General features: G+C 44.2%; 1 protein-coding gene across 1 annotated transcript in view; it reads right to left on the reverse strand.

The window, feature by feature from the left end:
* Arhgap35 (Rho GTPase activating protein 35) overlaps nt 1–19,702 on the reverse strand; it is a 111,352-nt gene that overhangs the window by 13,641 nt on the left and 78,009 nt on the right. Inside the window, exons 4-5 of the mRNA XM_021218752.2 lie at nt 2,735–2,812; nt 1,552–1,683 (exon numbers count right to left, since the gene is read on the reverse strand). Coding sequence (XP_021074411.1) covers nt 1,552–1,683; nt 2,735–2,812 — 210 coding nt within the window. The remainder of the gene's footprint in view (nt 1–1,551; nt 1,684–2,734; nt 2,813–19,702) is intronic.

Below are 19,702 nucleotides of genomic sequence, written 5' to 3' on the forward strand. Positions count from 1 at the left end.
AGAATTCTCAACTGAGGAATACCGAATGGCTGAGAAGCAACTAAAAAAATGTTCAATATTCTTAGTCATCAGGGAAATGCAAATCAAAACAACCCTGAGATTCCACCTCACACCAGTCAGAATGGCTAAGATCAAAAACTCAGGTGACATAAGATGTTGGCAAGGATGTGGAGAAAGAGGAACACTCCTCCATGGGATTGCAAGCTGGTACAACCACTCTGGAAATAAGTTTGGCGGTTCCTCAGAAAATTGGACAGAGTTCTACCTGAGGACCCACTAATACCACTCCTAGGCATATACCCAGAAGATGCTTCAACATGTAATAAGGACACATGCTCCACTATGTTCATAGCAGCCTTATTTATAATAGCCGGAAGCTGGAAAGAACCCAGATGTCCTTCAACAGAGGAATAGATACAGAAAGTGTGGTACATTTACACAATGGAGCATTACACAACTATTGAAAACAATGACTTAGCCGGGCGTGGTGGCGCACACCTTTAATCCCAGCACTTGGGAGGCAGAGGCAGATGGATTTCTGAGTTCGAGGACAGCCTGATCTACAAAGTGAGTTCCAGGACAGCCAGGGCTATACAGAGAAACCCTGTCTCGAAAAACAACAACAACAACAACAAAAACAAAACAAAACAAACCAACCAAACAAAAAAAACAATGATTTAATGAAATTCTCAGGCAAATGAATGAAAATATCATCCTGAGTGAGGTAACCCAATCACAAAACATGGTATGTACTCACTGGTAAGTCGATAATTAGCCCAGAAACTCGGAATGCCCAAGATACAATTCAGAAATCACATGAAACTCAAGAAGAAGGAAGACCAAAGTGTGGCTACTTTGGTCCTTCTTAGAAGGCGAAACAAATTACCCATGGAAGGAGTTATAGAGACAAAGTGTGAAGCAGAGACTGAAGGCATGACCATCCAGAGACTGCCCCACCTGGGGATCCATCCCATATACAGTCATTAAACCCAGACACTATTGTGGATGACAAGAAGTGCTTGCTGGTTATAGCTGTTTCCTGAGGGGCTCTGCCAGTGCCTGACAAATACAGAGGTAGATGCTCTCAGCCATCCATGGGACTGAGCACATGGTCCCCAATGGAGAAGCTAGAGAAAGGACTCAAGGAGCTTAAGGGGTCTGCAGCCCCAAAGGAGGAACAACAATATGAACTAACCAGTACCCCCAGAGCTCCCAGGGACTAAACCACCAACCAAAGAGTACACATGGTGGGACTCATGGCTCCAGCTGCATATGTAGCAGAGGATGGCCTTGTTGGTCATCAATGGGAGGAAAGAGGCCCTTGGTCCTGTGAAGGTTCTATGTGCCAGTGTAGGGGAATGCCAGGGCCAGGAAGCAGGAGTGGGTGGGTTGGTAGGGGTGGGGGTGGAGAGGGGATAGGGGGTTTTCGGAGGGGAAAGAGGATAACATTTAAAATGTAAATAAAAAAAAATCTAATTTAAAAAAAGAAAAGGAAAAAAAAAAGGGAGGGGCAAGGCCACATGGAGCCTCTCTCAGGCTGTCTGTACTTACTGTGCGCTTCCACCAAGTCAATCTGCATGCTGTATGGTACCAGGGGGTCTGGTAGCTCTGAGAAAAAACTCTTCATGGCCCCTGCCACAGTGTTCACAGTGAAGTCTTTCTCTGCCAGGTCCAGATTGTGGTCTGAAAGAAAACCAACCATGAGAGGCCAGACCCATCTAAGTTAGCAGAAGCCACAAGAAAGCTCCCAGAAAAGGCGTATATATGTTGCCCAGGGCAGGGGCTTGGGATTAGCACGGAGTGTAGAAGAGTTGGCAGCCCGGGTTCCCAGACATGGCCTGACAGGTCACCTCTGGTCTGTGGGAAGAAAAGTGACTGGGGACCATAGGCCCCTGAGGCCACCTGCTCTTCAATTCGGATCTGATGAGCTTCAGCTATTTCCTTATTTCTGTTCCTGCCAACCATAATCACATCTTCATCCAGATCCTGATGGAAGGAGGAAGAATCCCTCATTTTCTTTGAGCCCACCGCTCCACTGACCTGTCTTCTCATTTCCCTTCTCTCTCTAGGCCTCACTGCATGATTAATTCTGTAAGACTTGTCCACAGATGGGCATGTTGGATTACCAGCAGTTCATATTCTACCTGGTGACATCTTGGCTTAATAAGTGTATTATGTGACATGTGCATAAGGAAAATGTGTTTTACCAGGACATATTCTTGATGTTTCAACAGTGGCTCATGATTACGAGGCGGCACTATCAGCTGGCCCACGACAGCAGCTGTTGGCTGCCCCAGAAGCTGGCCCTGCTCTCGGCTTCTCTACTCTGGCTGATGATAGCTAAGAGTACCTCACTGTTCTGCCCTGACACTGGTGGCATGGCCTGGCATCCATTGTGGACATTTCTCATATTAAGAGCTGAGTCACTAGCTTGGAGACTCTCATAGACTAACACAGGAACAGGGCAGCCCAAGAGTTCAGCTTAGAAGTGGGAGCTGCAGCTCAGTGTCTCAGGTATCTGGAAATGTTCCCCTACTTTCTCTCCTACAGGGCCATTTTGAGATATAGACACCTCTGGCCTGATCATTAATCCAAATGCCTCCCAGGTCAGGGGTAAGGCTCTTCCAGAGAAGTGAGGCAGGGCTAGGAAAACCTATAATGGTGGCAGATAGCAGTGGGAGCCAGTACCTCCAGGCTAGGCTCAGGTTTAATGGCCAGACTGTGTCTTACTTACCTTGATCAAACTGTCTTTGCAAACTTTCCATTTCTGACTTGTTTCCACTGACCCGGTAGATGCCTTCAGTGCTTAGTCCTGTGGACAAAGAATAAGCAGGTCCTATGACCCAGAGCTGGAGAGCAGGGGTGAGGGTCTGTACATGGGGACAGGGGCTGTTTGCAGAGTCCACAAGGTTCCCACCATGAGGGAGGAGCAGGGCTAATAGTACTTTCTTGTTTGGTGCTTCAGCTCCTTGTCTTTTTACTTAAAAGTATCATACTACTGGGTCCCATCTTCCTTTACTTCAAAGATAAGGTCTTATGTAGTTTAGTCTGGTCTTGAACCATCTGATCTTCCAGTCTCTACAACATTTATTTGGCTTAGCACTGTTGGAACTTGATATGTAGACCAGGCTGGCCTCAGACTCAGAGATCTATTTGTCCCCATTTCTGGAGTGCTAGAATTAAAGGCATGCATTACTATAGCCTGTCAATATTAACCACATTTTAATGTACAGTCTTGAGTATTACAATAAAAAAGGCCTGGTGCCAATGAAGGCCAGACAACGGTGCTGGAAAATCCACCTGGTCCTCTGGAAGAGCTTTTAACTACTGAGTCATCTCTCCAGCCTTTACCCTTTTCTAAAAAAATAACAAAAGACTTATTTTGGTTTTGTATATGTGTATGTATGCTACAGTGGCTACAGTATACAGAACAGGGCAAAGGGTGTCTTGAAGCTAGAGTTACAGGAAGTTGTGAGCTACCTGATCTCAGGCCTTCTGACCTGTTTCTCCAGCCTGAGTGTTTTCCTATTACAAATAAAAAGCCAGGCATGGTGGTTCTAGAAGGTAGGAAGCAGGTGTCATAATAAGCCCAGTCGGGGCAACACAATGAGTCCCAGGTTTACAAGGGTGACAGAGAAAGACCATGTCTCAGAAGGCCAGATAAGAGCTTGGTTAGACAGCTCAGCAGACAAAGGCACTGACAAGGTTGATAGCCAGAGCTTAATCTCTGGAACCCAGAGAAGGAGAAGTAACACTTACCTCTACCAGCAACAAAATAAGTAAAAATCAAACACACACAAAAGTCAAAAGTAAGATAAAGGGCTAGAAATGTGGTTCAGTGCTATATATAGCACTTGCTGGCTACGAGCAGAACTCCATTCCAGTACCAGAGGCACAGAAAGAAAGGCCCAGCGTGCCTGCCTCACCTCAGCTGTTCCCTTGCTGGACACTCAATAAGCTCTCCTTGACCCCAAATAAACGAAGAATTGACACACTGTCCCTTCTTGCACATATGGAGCATCCCATGACATTTTTCTCTATTATTCAGTGTGTTCATGTTTTTATAACACAGTGCTTAGGTGCTGACTGGGCTCTCGGTACAGTTCAATGGTAGGCTACCTGCCTTGGTTTGATCTTCAGTAACATAAAAACCAAAGCACACGTCACACACCATGTTTCTAAAGATCCCAGCATACACGACTCCAGAAACAGTTCCATCCTTGTTTAGGTTCTCCCAGTCTTTCACAGGTAGAAAGCCTTAAGTAGCTGTTTGTGTTACAGCAGTGCTAGGGAGGAATTGGCCCAGCAAGTGCTTTACCACAAAACATCCCAAGCCCCAGCTTAGGTCTATTTCTCACTAATGCTGCTTTGAATATTAACAAATATTTGTTTTCCTCCCCCCCCCAAACCACTACTTTTTTAAAAGAAAACATTTACTTCCCACCCATCTTCCTTTCTTTTGCTCAAGTGTTGGTAGAACAGCTCAGTGGTGGCTCCAACCCATTCACTGGCCTGAGCCATAGGAGCTGCAGACCAGTCTTCAATGGCTGGAATTACTGGATAGGCACAGAGGCACCTGTACAGTGTCAGATCAGATGCCACCTCTGACTGAGCAGCTGTGAGCTGAGGAGCCAGTGTGGTCCATTCGTTCTGACATTTCTCCCTGGTCATAGCCTTTTCACTGTGCTTGTTCTTCTTTTGCAATTTCTTCAGGATCTCTTAAGGTAGAGATCAGGCATGATGTTCCATGGGTGCTTATGGGAGATAGTGCCATACATGTGCAGAACTTCCTGGGCTAGCAACCACATCAGATTCACTGATTGAGCTCCCTTGTTGCATAGAATGGCAATGTCCACACAGCACAGAGGAAAATCTGTGTCACACAGAGCAATGGCAGGAAGATGGTAGACACCTTAGGGGTTGGTAGCTAGTAGCTCTGGGATCTGTAACCACCAGAAGGTGAGGCTTTCTGAAGGCTGCTTAGATCTGATAAATCAAGGCCTTAGGAGCAAAGAGGCCAGTGTTCTTAGAGCTTCTTCTAGGTCCCCTTCAGATTGATGATGCAGATGTCATTACTTTTTCTTCTGTAGATGTACTGTTTCATTTGAAAGCCAAGGTAGGTGCCACTAGTTTGGGTTCCTGCTGTAAGGATCTTAAGGAAAGACTCCATTGCTATTTGCAGGACATCAAGGACTCTGAACATGGTATGATTTTTTTTTTTTTTTTTTAAAGTAAAGCAGTGAATCAAGAACAACACTGTATGGATAGAGTGTAAAGAAAAAAAAAATCTCTTTTTTGATACTTTGTCTTGCCTTATTGCCAGGTTGTCCTTGAATTCCTGGGCTCAAGAAATCCAATTACTGCCAGGTGGTGGCAGCACATGCCTTTAATCCCAGCATTCAGGATCATCCATCAGCCAGGTGCAGGCATCTGAGTTCGAGGCCAGCCTGGTCGACACAGTGAGTTCCAGCACTCACTTGGGAAGCAGAGACAGACAGATCTCTCAATTTAAGGCCAGCCCCGTCTGCAGAGTAAGTTCCAGAGACAGTCAGGGCTACACAAAGAAACCCTGTCTTGAGAAAAATAAACCCACATACCCATACCTACTCACCAAACAAAACAAAACAAAACAAAAAAACACCTTAATTTAAAATTTAAATGATGTGTAGGAACCAGGTCGGGGACACACATCTTTAATCCCAACTACTGGAAGGCAGAGGCAGGTGGATTTTTGAGTTTGAGGCTAGTCTGGTCTATATAGTGAGCCCAGCTAGGGCTACATAGTCACCCTGCCTCAAAACAAAAAACTAAACAAACAAAAATTTGTATGTCTGTTTGTATGCTGTGCATGTGAGTATAGCTGCCCTCGCAGGCCAGAGGCATCAGATCTTCTGAACCTGAAGTTGGGAGTTTCAGGCGGTTGTGAGTCATAGGATGTGAGTGCTCAGAATCAAACTTGGGTTCTTTTTTTTTCCCCTTTTCTTTTGGAGACAAGGTTTCTCTGTAGCCCTTGCTGTCCTGGAACCTGCTCTGTAGATCAGGCTGGCTTTGAACTCACAAAGATTCACATGCATCTGTCTCTTTCCTGAGTTCTGGGATTAAAGGTGTGCACCACCACACCCGGCATGTTTTTAAAATTTTTTAAAAACGCATTTACATCATGAGTTTGCGTGCTTTGTATGCATGCATGTATGTATGTAAGGCCAGAAGAGGGTGTTGGAGCCCCTATAACCATACTATAAACAGTTGTGAGGCATCATATGGCTGCTCGGAACCAAATGCAAGTCTTCTTGCAAAAGCTGCAGTGCTCTTAACTGCTGAGCCATCTCTCTAGTTCCCCATGTAACTTTGGAGATACTGTTTTTCTACTGTTGCCAACCGCCTACTCACTGCTCCTTGCCTTGACTTTCTCCTTGAGTGCTATGTCACCTCAGGCCTTAACCATACTAGGTAAATCCCAACCAACTGAGAGCTACATCTCCAGGTTTTTCAAAACAATGATGCCAATAATGATGAGAACAATGGCCTCCTCAAAGACGAAGGTGGTCTTGTTATGTAGCCCACGCTGGCCCTGACTTCATGGTGATTTTTCTGCTTCCCCCTCATCAGGATTACAGTCAAGTGTCATTACGCTGGCTTTAATAATTTCACCATGGATTCATTCCTCAATGACTTAAGAAAATGATCTTAGACACATTTAAACTTTCTACTTATTTAGCAGGAACTAGACATATGTTAACAAGCCATGGGTGTGTATCAGCAGCTTCCAGTTTTCATAAACTAGTCTGAAACCATGTTCTAAGCTCTCTTCCATGTCCCTAAGTATCAGCCTCTGTAACATGGCAATATGATGAAGTACTGTGTCCCAGAATGGAAAGACACTCCTGACACTGTGAAAGAGCCAACAGCCAACTTAAGCCAGGCATCACTACCCTCTGCACAAGGCGGCAGAAAAGAAACTACACGTTGTCTATCTGGAAATGAAGTAGGGTGTGGACTGTAGCCTCACTACAGGATCGTCACAGGAACAGTACATCTGAGAACAAGGGCCAGCTCCAGAACATCAATTAACCATCAGCTCAGCATTTCCTGTAAGCGGCCTGCCTGTTTGTTTTACCAAACCTCATTTTAAAACAGCAATCCTGTTGCTGTTGTACCCAACACCATGGCGTAATTTAGGAAAGGCATCATCAGCCTAGCAAGCACAATTTCTTACAACTACCACTTACAACCAATTAAAAACAAACAGCACCAAGAGCTGACTGTGCCTATCATGATGGCTAAAAGTGACCAGCAGACTGGCAAATGGATGGAGACCAGGATTCTGTATAGTAGAGCAAGACCACTTGACTTGGGCCTGAGATCATACAGAGAATAGGCTGGGAGCTCAAGCAGAGTCCCACATAGATACAACAGACTCCAGCAGGGCATGCCAGGGTCATCCCAAACACAGAAAGAAAATTCTAGGGTGACTAGTAGTTCACACCTGGCAGCAGACTTACTAGTAGTGGCTGATGTGCACTATGTCAAATTACCAGAGATTGAGGCACCCTGCCTACTATTAAGTCTCCAAAGAACCCTTCTTTATTAAAGCATACTCCAACAAGCAGCCTTGCATCTTTTAAATAGCCCTTCTGGTTTCAAGTATCTTCTCTGGGGGCTGGAGAGAGGTGGATCTGCGTAGCCAATCTAGCTATAACAGCAAGTTCCAGATTCAGTGAGATCTGGTCTTAAAAAGTAAGAACAGCCAATGAGAGAAAGATGCCTGATTATTAACCTCTGGTCTCTGCATGGGTAAGTACACACACACACATGAAAAAAAGAAAAGAGAGAGTAGTCAATGTCACTATTTCAAATATCTGAACAACTGCCATCTAGAATAGTCTTGTTTCAACGGCTCTAGGGAGCAGAGCATGACTAAGAATGGAAATTACAGGATGGCAAATATTCTCTCAATACTTAAAAAAAAAAATAACTATTAATAGCTACGGATGTCATTTAAAGAATGGTCCAGAACTCTTTATTTACCTTGTTAGTGGATAACCATCTGTATGGGATGCTGTTTAAGATTAGTATCTGGCCCAGGGAGGTGGTACCCAACAATAATGATAATGAGCTGTGTGCACAGTGATGGCTATGCTGCTGTAGAGGAGCCGTCACAGTAGCTCCCTAAGGCAGGCTGCCTTCAGTTCCACTGTAGTGATAAGGATGCTGAAGCTACCTGACAGTGCACATGCAAGGCAGAGGGAGAGCTTCCACACACACGATCTTCATTAACCCTGCTAGGTTTTACCATTTTTGATTGGGTATATTACAAACACTCTGCAGTTGTGGGTTTTTTGTTTGTTTGTTTGTTTTGTTTTTGTTTTTAAATGAAGCCAGCATCAAGAGCAGGGGAGGGGGCTGTAGAGATGGCTCAGCGGTTAAGAGCACCAACTGCTCTTCCAGAGGTCCTGAGTTCAATTCCCAGGAACCACATGGTGGCTCACAACCATCTGTAATGGGATCTGATGCCCTCTTCTGGTGTGTCTGAAACAGCCACAGTGTACTCATATACATAAAATAAATAAATCTTAAAAGGGGGGGGGCAGGGGAGGGAGCTTGTCCAGAACAGGCTAGAGCATTCTAGTCTGCTTTGGAGAGGAACAATACATTTTCAAATGTGGCTCTAGAAAGTGACCTCTCTTCTACCTAAATTTCTTGATTATCAATAAAACTCATACAATACACACAAAACAAAAAAAGATGCTTTTAGGCAGAAATGTTGCCGAGGAATTTTGTGACTGCTCTAAAAAAAATTATTCCTTTAGATTGTATATATGCACTTGAGTGTAGGTGACCTGAGGCCAGGTGTTGGATCCCCTGGAGCTGGAGTTATGAACAGGTCTGAGCTACCAATGTGGGTGCTGGAAACAAATTTAGGTCCTCTAGAAAATAAATGCTTACTCCAAACCACCATTTAAGCGTTCTCTCTGGCCACCCACCATTGCTTTTCTATGTAAATGAGCCCTTAGCTACTACTGAATTGTTAACCATGGTCATATGTGATACTGATAAAAAAATTAAAAATAAAGGGAAGGGAGGGAGGGAGGGAGGAAAGGAGGGAAGGGAAGGGAAGGAAAGGAGGGAGGGAGGGAGGGAGGGAGGGAGGGAGCAAACAAACTGGGTATGGTAATCTACATAGTGAGACCCTGTCTCAACCACAGTTTGCCCTCCAAAACAGACAAAAGCAAGATCCACTTCTTCTTAGTAAGAATTTACTATTGTTTTTTGTCCTCTTGGCTATGACCAAGTGTGACATGAGCTTATTTACTAAGTGTGCACATGACAGGCAAGTTACTTTGCAGAGCCTTTAGTACTGGTCACAACTAGTCTCACTATGAATGGCCCATTTTTACTCTTCAACCATCCAGATCCCTGGAGAGGCTGGGGGCACAATGTCTCACAGGAGCCTGAAAACTAAAGAGGAGAACTGGCTCTTGGACATTTTTCCCAACCCCAGAGACATGTTTGTTTGTTTGTTTATTTTTCTACATAGCCTTGGCTAGCATAGAACTCACAGAGATCCACATACCTCTCTGCCTCCTGAGTACTGAAATTAAGGGCATTTGCCACCAAGCCCAGCTTTCTGAGCAAATTTTAATATTCAAATGAGCTTTTCTCTTCACACTGGCAGACTTCTTGACCACAAGTCCTTCAGTAAGGCCAGTAGACTGCATCAGTTTCTGTGCAACCACCACTCTGCTCTTCTGATCTCCCTTTTAGCAGTGAATCAATACTTCTTCCAAGGCAAACCTGGAGCTGCTTATGCTTTTACTTTCTATATTTGGATGTAAAAAATCAGCACTTTAGCTTTTTTTTTTTTTTTTTTTTTTTTTTTTTTTTTTTTAAGTAACTGGTACTGTTAGCATGCTAAAACACTCTACCCAGACAGGACGGACAGCAAGCAATCCAGTGGACTTTCCCAGAGGCTTCAAAAGGCATGGCATAACCCATTCACATAATCTATGATGTATCTGGGCACCACAGGAGCTTTTCCTTCAGGACACATGCTCACAGTCTGCCACGGCTGCAACTTTTGCAGAATGCCAATGTGCAGCTGTGCAGTGCCATCACTTCACCAAACATGGTACAGGGTGGTGAGGGTCAATGTGCTGGATCCCATTCTCTGGATAATGAAGGTTCAGGCCCTATCTTAGCAGTGGTTTGTGTTTGATCCTGTGTTTAGAATAGCTATTATCCAAATGCAGCACTAGGAGGTGCTCACCGCTGGGATATTGTGCCTCGTCTAGCGGTTTCCACAGGGTGCATTCTTCTCTGTGTCTGAGACATCCCACAACAGGTGGCAGTGCTTTCAGGGCTTACCCAAGTTCTTGGCCTCTTGGATACACTCACCCTTCCTAGTTAACCTGTGTGGGTCTTAAGACATTTTTTTTAATAACCAGCTCCAAAGGGTAGACCAGGGCTTGCTGCAGACACGGTTTCTTGGTTTTCATCAGTGATGCTGAGTGATCTGCCTGCCCTCCTAACTGCCTATAGCCTTACCTCAGCTCTGTATCTGAAAAGTGGGGAAACTACAGGAACTCCATGTTGGGGCTGTTTTGCCTATATTGCCCACAGAGTATCAGCATGGAGCCTTACTTTTAAGAGTGGCACACTCCGGAATGCAGGGTGGCAGCACCTGCCAGCACCATCGCACTACTACCACCAGGACTGGCAGGACACCCACCCCTGGGTTTCTGGAAACCATCGTATTCCCGACTTCAGGGAATACAATGATCAGCTACAGTAAGATGGAGGGATGAGAATGAAGGATAGACAGATACTAACAGGTCTTAGGCTGGATGGGACAGGCAGCCAGGTACATGAAGAAGACACTCTCCTTGGTCAGGCTGTTGTTGTCATGACCCTGCTTTTCTTGCATGGCAAAAGATCCACTATCTGTTCACTTAGGGCAGGGCAGCCTGTCTGTGTGTTCCCAACACACAGGGGGCCAGGGCAGCCAAGAGAGCTAGGCAGAATGGCCTGTTGGAACTATGCTGGGGACTTGGGCTGACACTCAGACTATTTCTGTCTTGGATGGAAGGCAGGGTTACTTGGTGAAACATGCTTGACTTCTCTTTGGCTGCATGCCAGGGCATGCTGTTCTGATCATGCAGGGCACCTGGTCCTGAGGAAATCCTTTAGCATGGCAAAATCAGGAGCTAAATGAATTCCACTGATCTGGATCATGAAAGAGCTGGCAAGATGACCACCTGGATATGTGGCAGCAAGGAATTTTTGGAATGCAAGTGACTTGTGCTTGCTTCACTTATAAGGAAGCAGGAGGGTGGGCGTTAAGGGATGTGTATGCAAAGGTGTACAAAAAAAAAAAAGCACCTTAGAACTGGAGGTGATATTAAGTCATACAGACCCCTCCAACTACAGTTTGTGAAACTACACACCTTATATTCTAGTATCTTAACAGCAATGGAAAGGGTACATGGGAGGTGATCACTTGCAGTGGGTCTGCTGGTTGTGTCTTGCACTCACCTACTCTAGGCTGCAGTATACCTGGAGGCATCGCTTAGGCAAGGAGCCCCATGAGAAGCAACTCCAGAGCACAAGCCCAGTGGCTTCAAGCAGCTCATCTGGAGGCTCTCCCAAATAGCTCTATTACACCCAGTGAGGTGTGTAGCCTTCCTGGGTTAGAACGAGCTCTGTCTAGTCCAAGACTGTAAATCACAGCACAGAAGGAAGGTCTGCAATGATTCTGTGGGCAGTAAGTGTCCAAAGAACTCTAGGATTTTTGTTTTTTATTGTAAAAAGGGACTACTAGTGTGCCTTTGAGGTTAACACTGCCCAGCTCATAGGAGATTAGCTAATGTATGATGAAGCCAGTCTTCAAGGAGAAAGTTCTATGAGGAAAAAGACTATGTTGATGAGGATCAGGTCCTTCTCCGTGCACTTTTTTCAGCACAAGGTTATGGCCTCTAGCCTCCTTGTGGGTCCCCTCGGATTGGAAGAAGCCCAAGTCCAAGGTAGAACTAGGCAGGGTACTCTAACATGTGCCTGATATATAGCTTCTAAATGCTCTGGAAATTTTCTGCTAACTCTGAGAGGTAGAGTCAGAACTGGAAGTGCATGGTGGATGATGTCATGTTGTCAAAGTGGTGCTGACGTTTGCAGGAGGCAGGCCCTCAAGCACAGAGGGGTTGGGATGCCGGGAACAAAATCCAATGCTATCTGGCCCAATTCCACTTTCCTGTAAGGCTCCAGGGCTCTACCTGATGTGTCTCTTCTTGATAATACCAATCATTGGATGCTAGGAAGACAATGGCTCTGGATTTGAGTCCTAGGCCTGGTCTCTTTCGGGACCTGGTTTTCCTACCATGGCAGTGGAAGTGACAGCTCCCAGGGATGGGAGGAGAGAACAGAATAAGAATTAGGAAACCCAGAGTCTGGCAGGTGAACTCCAAATCAGCACCTGGCTGTGCTGTCCCTTGAACACCCACAGGTGCTATTTTGTCTCATGTAACAGTCAAGGAAATGGGCACCCAGAGGAGCGGAGGAACTTGCTCAGAGCCACTCTGGCCATGTTGCCTGCAGACGCTGCACTGGCACCTTGTTCACCAAAGACACTGCTATGTGCTAGGTCTAAATAAAGTGCTTTCCCAACTGGATTGGGCAATCTGGGAGTTCACCAACAGCTGGGAGGAGTCAGTTCAGGCATTACTTGGCCTTTTGTCCTGCTGTCCCCCATCAGGGTGACACTATAGATTGCTTGGTTAGTTATAGAGCTGAAAATATTTGCATGTTCGAACTCTTAGCAGCTATTTTCCATTTAACAGTTTGGTGGAATTTTTTTGAAAAAAAAAAAAAAAAAGTTCCAGGAACAACTGGGTTGTCTTTTCTGAATAGTACATCACATTCTCAAGTGCTTCCTAGTGCAACACAGCTATTCCTCAAGGTCATGTGAAACCCAGTGTAGGAGTGTGCTACTGAGGGGGACATAAACTGAAGCTAACCTAAGTTCCAACACTGACAGATGAGAGGTACAGATACTCGACTTGATTCTTTTACATGAAGGTGAGATGTGAGATGTAAAGCCAAGGGTGAATTTGGTACTTTGCTCAAATAGTGACTGGTCCCTACTACCCATGCTTGTATGAAACAAAAATGGAACACTGCCTGAGGACAAACCTAACACTGAGGATGAAGGAGCTGGCTGGCAGCTAGAAGTCACATGCACTCCTCCCTTATCCCCAGACCAAAGACAGGGCATTTGTTCCCATTCAGATACTGAAAGCTTGTTTAGGACCTTAGTATTATATGCACTTCTCCTTTTCTATGTACACAGTCAACATTTCCATGGCTAAATGGAGCTTTTGAGGGATGGGGTCTTTTGAGGGTTTTACACTATTCATTCATTTATAACCATTTACTAGAGTCTTGTGCACTTGGCTTGAAAGAAACAATGCTGAAAACCCAGTGTCTTCCCTTGAGGAACTTAGGGTCTATTGAGGAAGCAAACAATCAGGGTCCAGTGCACAGAGTGCTTGTAGAGAAAGGTGCAGGGCACACAGACAGACAGACAGTTCAGTTGGGCTCTGGCTTGGAGGACAGGCCAGAGAAGGGTTCCAGGGAGGATTTTTGAGGAATGGTAACAATTCTGATCATGACCTGAAGTTTGGGGTGAATGAAGAAAACATCAAGAGGCAAGGCTAGAAAACACCACTCTATGCAACAGCATTCACCTTTGTTCAGGATGATGGAGAACACTAGCAGGGGAAGTTGATATGGCTTTACAAAGACAACACAGTAGTGTGGATAAACAGTTGGCAAGATGAGAAAGCACTCACTAAGATGTTATGCTAGTAAGTCAGGGAGAGAATGAGACTAAGCTGGAGGCAGGGACCAGACTCAGGATACCTGGAACAGGAAGACAGCAGGACTCACTGACAAGAGTTGACAGCTGTTGAAGTCATTCCCTAGGTCAATCAACCTAAGGCAGGACAGCAACTTCTTCCACATAATATCCCCTCCAAAACAACAACAACAACAACAACAACAACAACAACAACAACAACAACAACACCTTTTCAAAACCTATCTTCTCAATAGAAATAATGATGGGAAAGTGAGAGGAAAATAGCAATCTCTTTCCCAAGGAAATCTTTAATAGACCTTTAAGAATCTATTAACAAGCCCCAGCATCCTGATGTATGACCTTTCTAAGACTCCAAGAAACCTAGGAAAGAGTCTGCAGAAAGCCCTGAGCAACAACCCCAGGTGCTGAAGACTGACCTTCAAAGGATAACACAGTACATCTCCTGCTTTGTACAGTCTACCTTTCTCTCCTCTGTCAGAGAATGGGACTTCTCTCTCAGGCACGCATCCACCTGGACATGCCTACTTCCTTCCTGACAGTCCTACCATGGGAGGTCTGCAGGTGCTTGGACATTGGGTAAACATTCAACACCAGCTCCTCTCTAATGCTCTCAACAGTCACCTCTTCCTTGAGGGCTGGCCTTAGGATATGCTCTGCATTGGAAACACTTTGTTTGAACTCAACAGGATGCATTTTCAGATGAACTGTTAAACTTATTACCCTCACAAAGAAAAGTAAGATAACAACTAAAAACATGTAAGACAAGGAAAATAGGGCAAAGACAGCAAGAACACACTGAGAGATGGTAGAGTCGGCCTGTAATCTCAGCACTTAGGAGGCCAAGTTGGGGGATCCTGAGTTTGAGGCCACCTGGCTGCAGAGCTAATGCCCTATTGAAAAACAGAAACAAGAACACACCCTTCATGAAATGTTTAAAAAACAAACCAATTCTCAGACTGCATAGATGCTTTGTGAAAAAAGGGAAACCACACTTTAAAGTACTGCTTAAAGATGTAATAGGAGGGCTGGAGACATGACTCAGTTGGTACTGAGTTCACCTACTATGCATGAGACCCCAGGGCCAATCCTTGGCTCCATGTAAATGGTGGCAGATCCCTGTAATCCCAGGACTCTGGAGGTGGCAGAAGATCATTCTCTAGAGCCTGCCATGCTCAAGGCCAGCCTGGGCTACATGAGAATCCACCTCAAAGGAAGAGCCAAGCACACTTTTGACCTAAGATTCTCCTAGGTGGTGTCCCTTAAGGCGTTATGTGTCACCCTATTTAGTTTTTAAATCCCAGCACCAAACAGAAACCAATGAACAACAGGTTCTTAGTTGCTATTTTAAAACTTGTAAGAATGAAACACCATAAAGGTGCAAAAATGTTCAGGGGTGGAGTGGGGGGGGGGGGATAAGGCAATAGAAATTGAGTTGAAAATAATTTTATAGCACATTTTAAAATAAAAATTTAGGATAAAATAAACATTTTGATATAAAAGGAAAGTAACAGCAGTAAGATAAGACAAATCTTAGAAAACACTTCATAACCTTTACTAAGTTTGTGTCTGTGTGTACACATATACGTGTGTACAGGGCATAATACATGTGTTTAAAAGAAAACGTGGAGGGTTTGGCTCTCTCCTTCTACCACGTGGGTCTTGAAGGTGGAACTCTGGGAGCCAGCCTTGGCGGCAAGTGCCTTTATCTGTTGAGTGATCTCACAGGCTAGAAATGACTCACTATTAAAGATTTACTACTCATGCCAAAGGTGGTGCTGCATGCCTTTAACTCAAGCGCTCGGGAGGTGGAAGCAGGTAGATCCTTATGAGTTCCAGGCTAACCTGATCAACATAATAAGTTCCAGGCCAGCCAGGAATTTTATGGAGACCATGTCTCAAAACACACACACACACACACACACACACACACACACACACACACACACACACCACAGCACCACAAAAAACAACACAGAACCAAGTTTTATTACTCAAAGGGGTTGGTGAGATGGCTGAAGGGTTAAGGTGCTGGATGTTCTTCCAGAGGACTTAGTTCCCGCACCTTGCAAAGACCGAGTGATTCCAGTTCCAGGGGACCTGATGCCCTCTCTGGCAACTGTGGGCACCAGGAATACAAATGGTATACAGATATACATGTATGCAAAACACCCATACACAAAGATTAAAAAACAAAAATAGAGATTTACCATTCTTAATAGTCATTGTTAAAAAATGTACTGGAAGGCTATCTAGAGGTGATATCATGACAGCTAAAGGTACATATGAAGGAGAATGAAGTATATTTGATTTATGTTTTATATTTTGAGAAGCTACCCCAGAACTTGTCACAATGTTCTTCTCTTGGAGTACTGGGATCACAGATGTGTGCCCTCATGCCTAACTAAGGCTGTTGTCTTCTCCCAAGTCTCTGTGGCTCTGGTTTCTACTCAGTACATGTTGACACATGTTTATTTCTGTCTTCTGAAGAGACTGTCACACTGCTTGAAACAGAAACAAACACAACCAGGTAGAGCCTCCTTCTCTAACATAGTCCCACTGGTTGTTCTGCTTCATTGAATGTATAATACTACAGAGGGTCAGTGGGAGCTTGACACCATTGCTGCACACTCAGTTCATCTGGGTTATCTAGGAGTCTCTGCCATAGTCACGGGTTCACAAAACAAGCTAAAAACTAAATACTAAATGTATAATAATCTCACCTAATGGCGATATGGTAGGATACACAATAGCATTTAACAAGTAGAGTATCAGGACTGATGAGATTGCCCTGTGGGTAAAAGTGCCTGCTACATGAATTGTTAACTTGAGTTTGATCCCATGGTGGTAGAGACTGGATCCCTGAAATGTGTCTCCTGACCTCCACATACACCCTATGGTATATATATATGTATCCACATATACAACTAAATTAATGTAAGTAAAAAATACAGAGCATATTCTTTCCTCAGGACCCTCCCACTCTTGAGAGTTCTTTCACTTAGTTTAATGGTTCTCAGCCTTCTTAACGCTGCAACCCTTTAATACAGTCACTCATGTTGTGGAACTCCAAACATAACTTTATTTCATTGCTACTTTCTAACTGTAATTTTGCTACTGTTGTGGATTGTAATATAAATATTTGATATGAGGGTATCTAATGTGATCCCTGTGAAAGGGTTGGTCAATTCCAAAAGGGTTTGTGACCCACAGGTTGAGAACCACTGCCTTAGTCTATGTTTTGTTTTTTTTAAATCCATATACATACATATATATACACATATAGGTATCAAAACAAAAGTGAGATGACTCAGTTGGTAAGGAAACTTGCCACTAAACCTGATAACTCAAAATCCACAAGGAAGGAGAAAATGGATTCTTGCAAGCTGTCCTCTGACTTTCCCATGTGAAGGTTCACTCACATATACTTAAGTAAATGTAACAACAACAACAACAACAACAACAACAACAACAAAGTAGCTTAATAGGATGCTTTGGCTTACCTAGGAGGCAAGGGAAGGTGGGAAGGAAACCTCATTGAAAGACAAAGGATGCAAGCCTGCAGTGTGACCTGTAATAACATGAGACGAACACACACCTTTCAGCAGCCAGCTGATTAAATAACCTGATACACACAAAGAAGGAATATGCAGAGGAAAGGAGGGAGTGGTTTATATAAGACAGGATTGGAGGAAGAGGCCTATAGTCCTAATACCGGAGAACTTGAGATATTAATGAGACATTGTCTCAAAAACTGCAAAGCAAACAATGCATCGTACAAATGCATCATGTCATTTCAATTTGTTTCTTTTAAACAAAAACAGAAACAAGAATATGTGCATATGCAGAAATTTCAGTAAGGGGTGGCTGGAGAGATTAGCCAGCAGTTAAAGAGTGCATATTGCTCTCAGCTCCCATACTGGGTGGCTTGTAACTGCAGCTCCAGTGTTCCAACACCTTTTGTGGATTCTAACAGCATCAAGACTAATATGTATCACAAAATTAAAAATAAACCCACGGGCTGGAAATCAGCAGTCAAGTACTTGCAGAGGACCTGGGTTAGATTCCCAGCACAGGTGCAACCCCACCCACATCCATAAATAAAGTAGTAATTTAAAAAGACAGAACTCCAGTTCTAAGGGATCAGACACCCTCTTCTGACCTCCATGGGCACTAGGCACACATGAGGTGAATAGATATACATGCACGCAGAATGCTCATATGCATAAGATAAATCTTTAAAAAAAAAAAATGCTGGGTGTGATGGCAGAAGCTTTTAAACGTAATGCCTGGAAAACAGAGGCAGGCAGAGCTCTAGATAATGAGCTCCAGGTCAGCCTGGACTACACAGCAAGACCTTACTTTTTTAAAAACAAAAAAGCAACCTTGTTTAACAAGAATAACAAAATCTGTGTACTGCTATCCTTACAATTTAAGGCCATGGAGGCTGGTGAGGTGGTTCAGTCAGTATATTACCTGCCTCACAGAACCATGAGAACCTGAGTTTAAGTCCCCAACTGGATGTGGGATATTCCTGGCAACGGAGGTAAGGAGGGAAGGTAGAGACAAGTGGGTTCCTGGAGCTTACTGGGCAGCCTAGCATAGCTTTGGGTTGAATGAGAGACCTTTTCTCAAAAGACAGTCAAGAGTGGGGCTGGTGAGATGGCTCATCAGGTAAGAGCACCCGACTGTTCTTCCAAAGGTCCTGAGTTCAAATCCCAGCAACCACATGGTGGCTCACAACCATCCATAACAAGATCTGGTGCCCTCTTCTGGAGTGTCTGAAGACAGCTACAGTGTACATTACATGTAATAAATAAATAAATCTTTAAAAAAAAAAAAAAAAAGACAGTCAAGAGTGTTTGAGGGACACCTGATATCTGGCCTTCACAAGTATGTTGCACACTCATTCACAGTTCACTCAGAAACATACATACCTACACCCACTGTTTTTAAAGCATAGGTCATTGTTAACCTTTACATGGCCTTGAACTCAGAGATCCCTCTGCCTCTGCCTCCCCAGTGCTGGGATCAAAGGTGTGTGCCAAAACCACATAAGTCACCTTTAAGTGACGACCACTTAATAAATCTTCTAGAAGGGAGAAGCCATCTCTTCACCTGGATAGGAAGCCTGCTAATAGCTTCTATCTAACCTTGCTTGTTTTTGCTGCTCAGGCATGCTGGATAGGAGCTGTCATGGAGCTGTATCCACAGCCTCACACTCAATCTTTGTAAAGGTTTATGTCCATGTCAAAAGTCAGCCTCCCAGGCCTGTTGCAAAGATCAAGAAAGATCAATCAGTAATAGTGCCCTCACTTCCTCAAGGTTCTATCTTTATGATAATGGGGATACAACCCAGAGCCTTGAGTACATGCTCTACCAGTAGACTCTAGCCCCTTCACAGCCATTTGAACACAGACAATCTCCATCTAGAATCTAGCTCCCATTTCTGTTTTCAAATGCCTAGGGACTACAACTGTGTCCTAGTCACTGTCCTCATTGAAAGAGACTCATATATCCTCACACAGAAACAAAAGAATGATTGATAGATCCAGAGTTAAACTTGTATGTATTCTGACACTGGTCATAATCACCTTACCACCATCCACAATGGTCACAAGACTCTAAGGTCACAGAGAAAGCCTACCGGAATGAATACATCATCTACTCTAAAACATTACTTGTTTTTTTTGTTTTTCGAGACAGGGTTTCTCTGTGTAGCTCTGGCTGTCCTGGAACTCAGAAATCTGCCTGTCTCTGCCTTCCGAGTGCTGGGATTAAAGGCGTGCGCCAACACGCCCGGCTCTAAACCATTACTTTTAATAACTTGAAAAA

This window comes from Mus pahari, chromosome 19 (genome assembly GCF_900095145.1).
Source record: "Mus pahari chromosome 19, PAHARI_EIJ_v1.1, whole genome shotgun sequence".
In the NCBI taxonomy this organism is placed as follows: domain Eukaryota; kingdom Metazoa; phylum Chordata; class Mammalia; order Rodentia; family Muridae; genus Mus; species Mus pahari.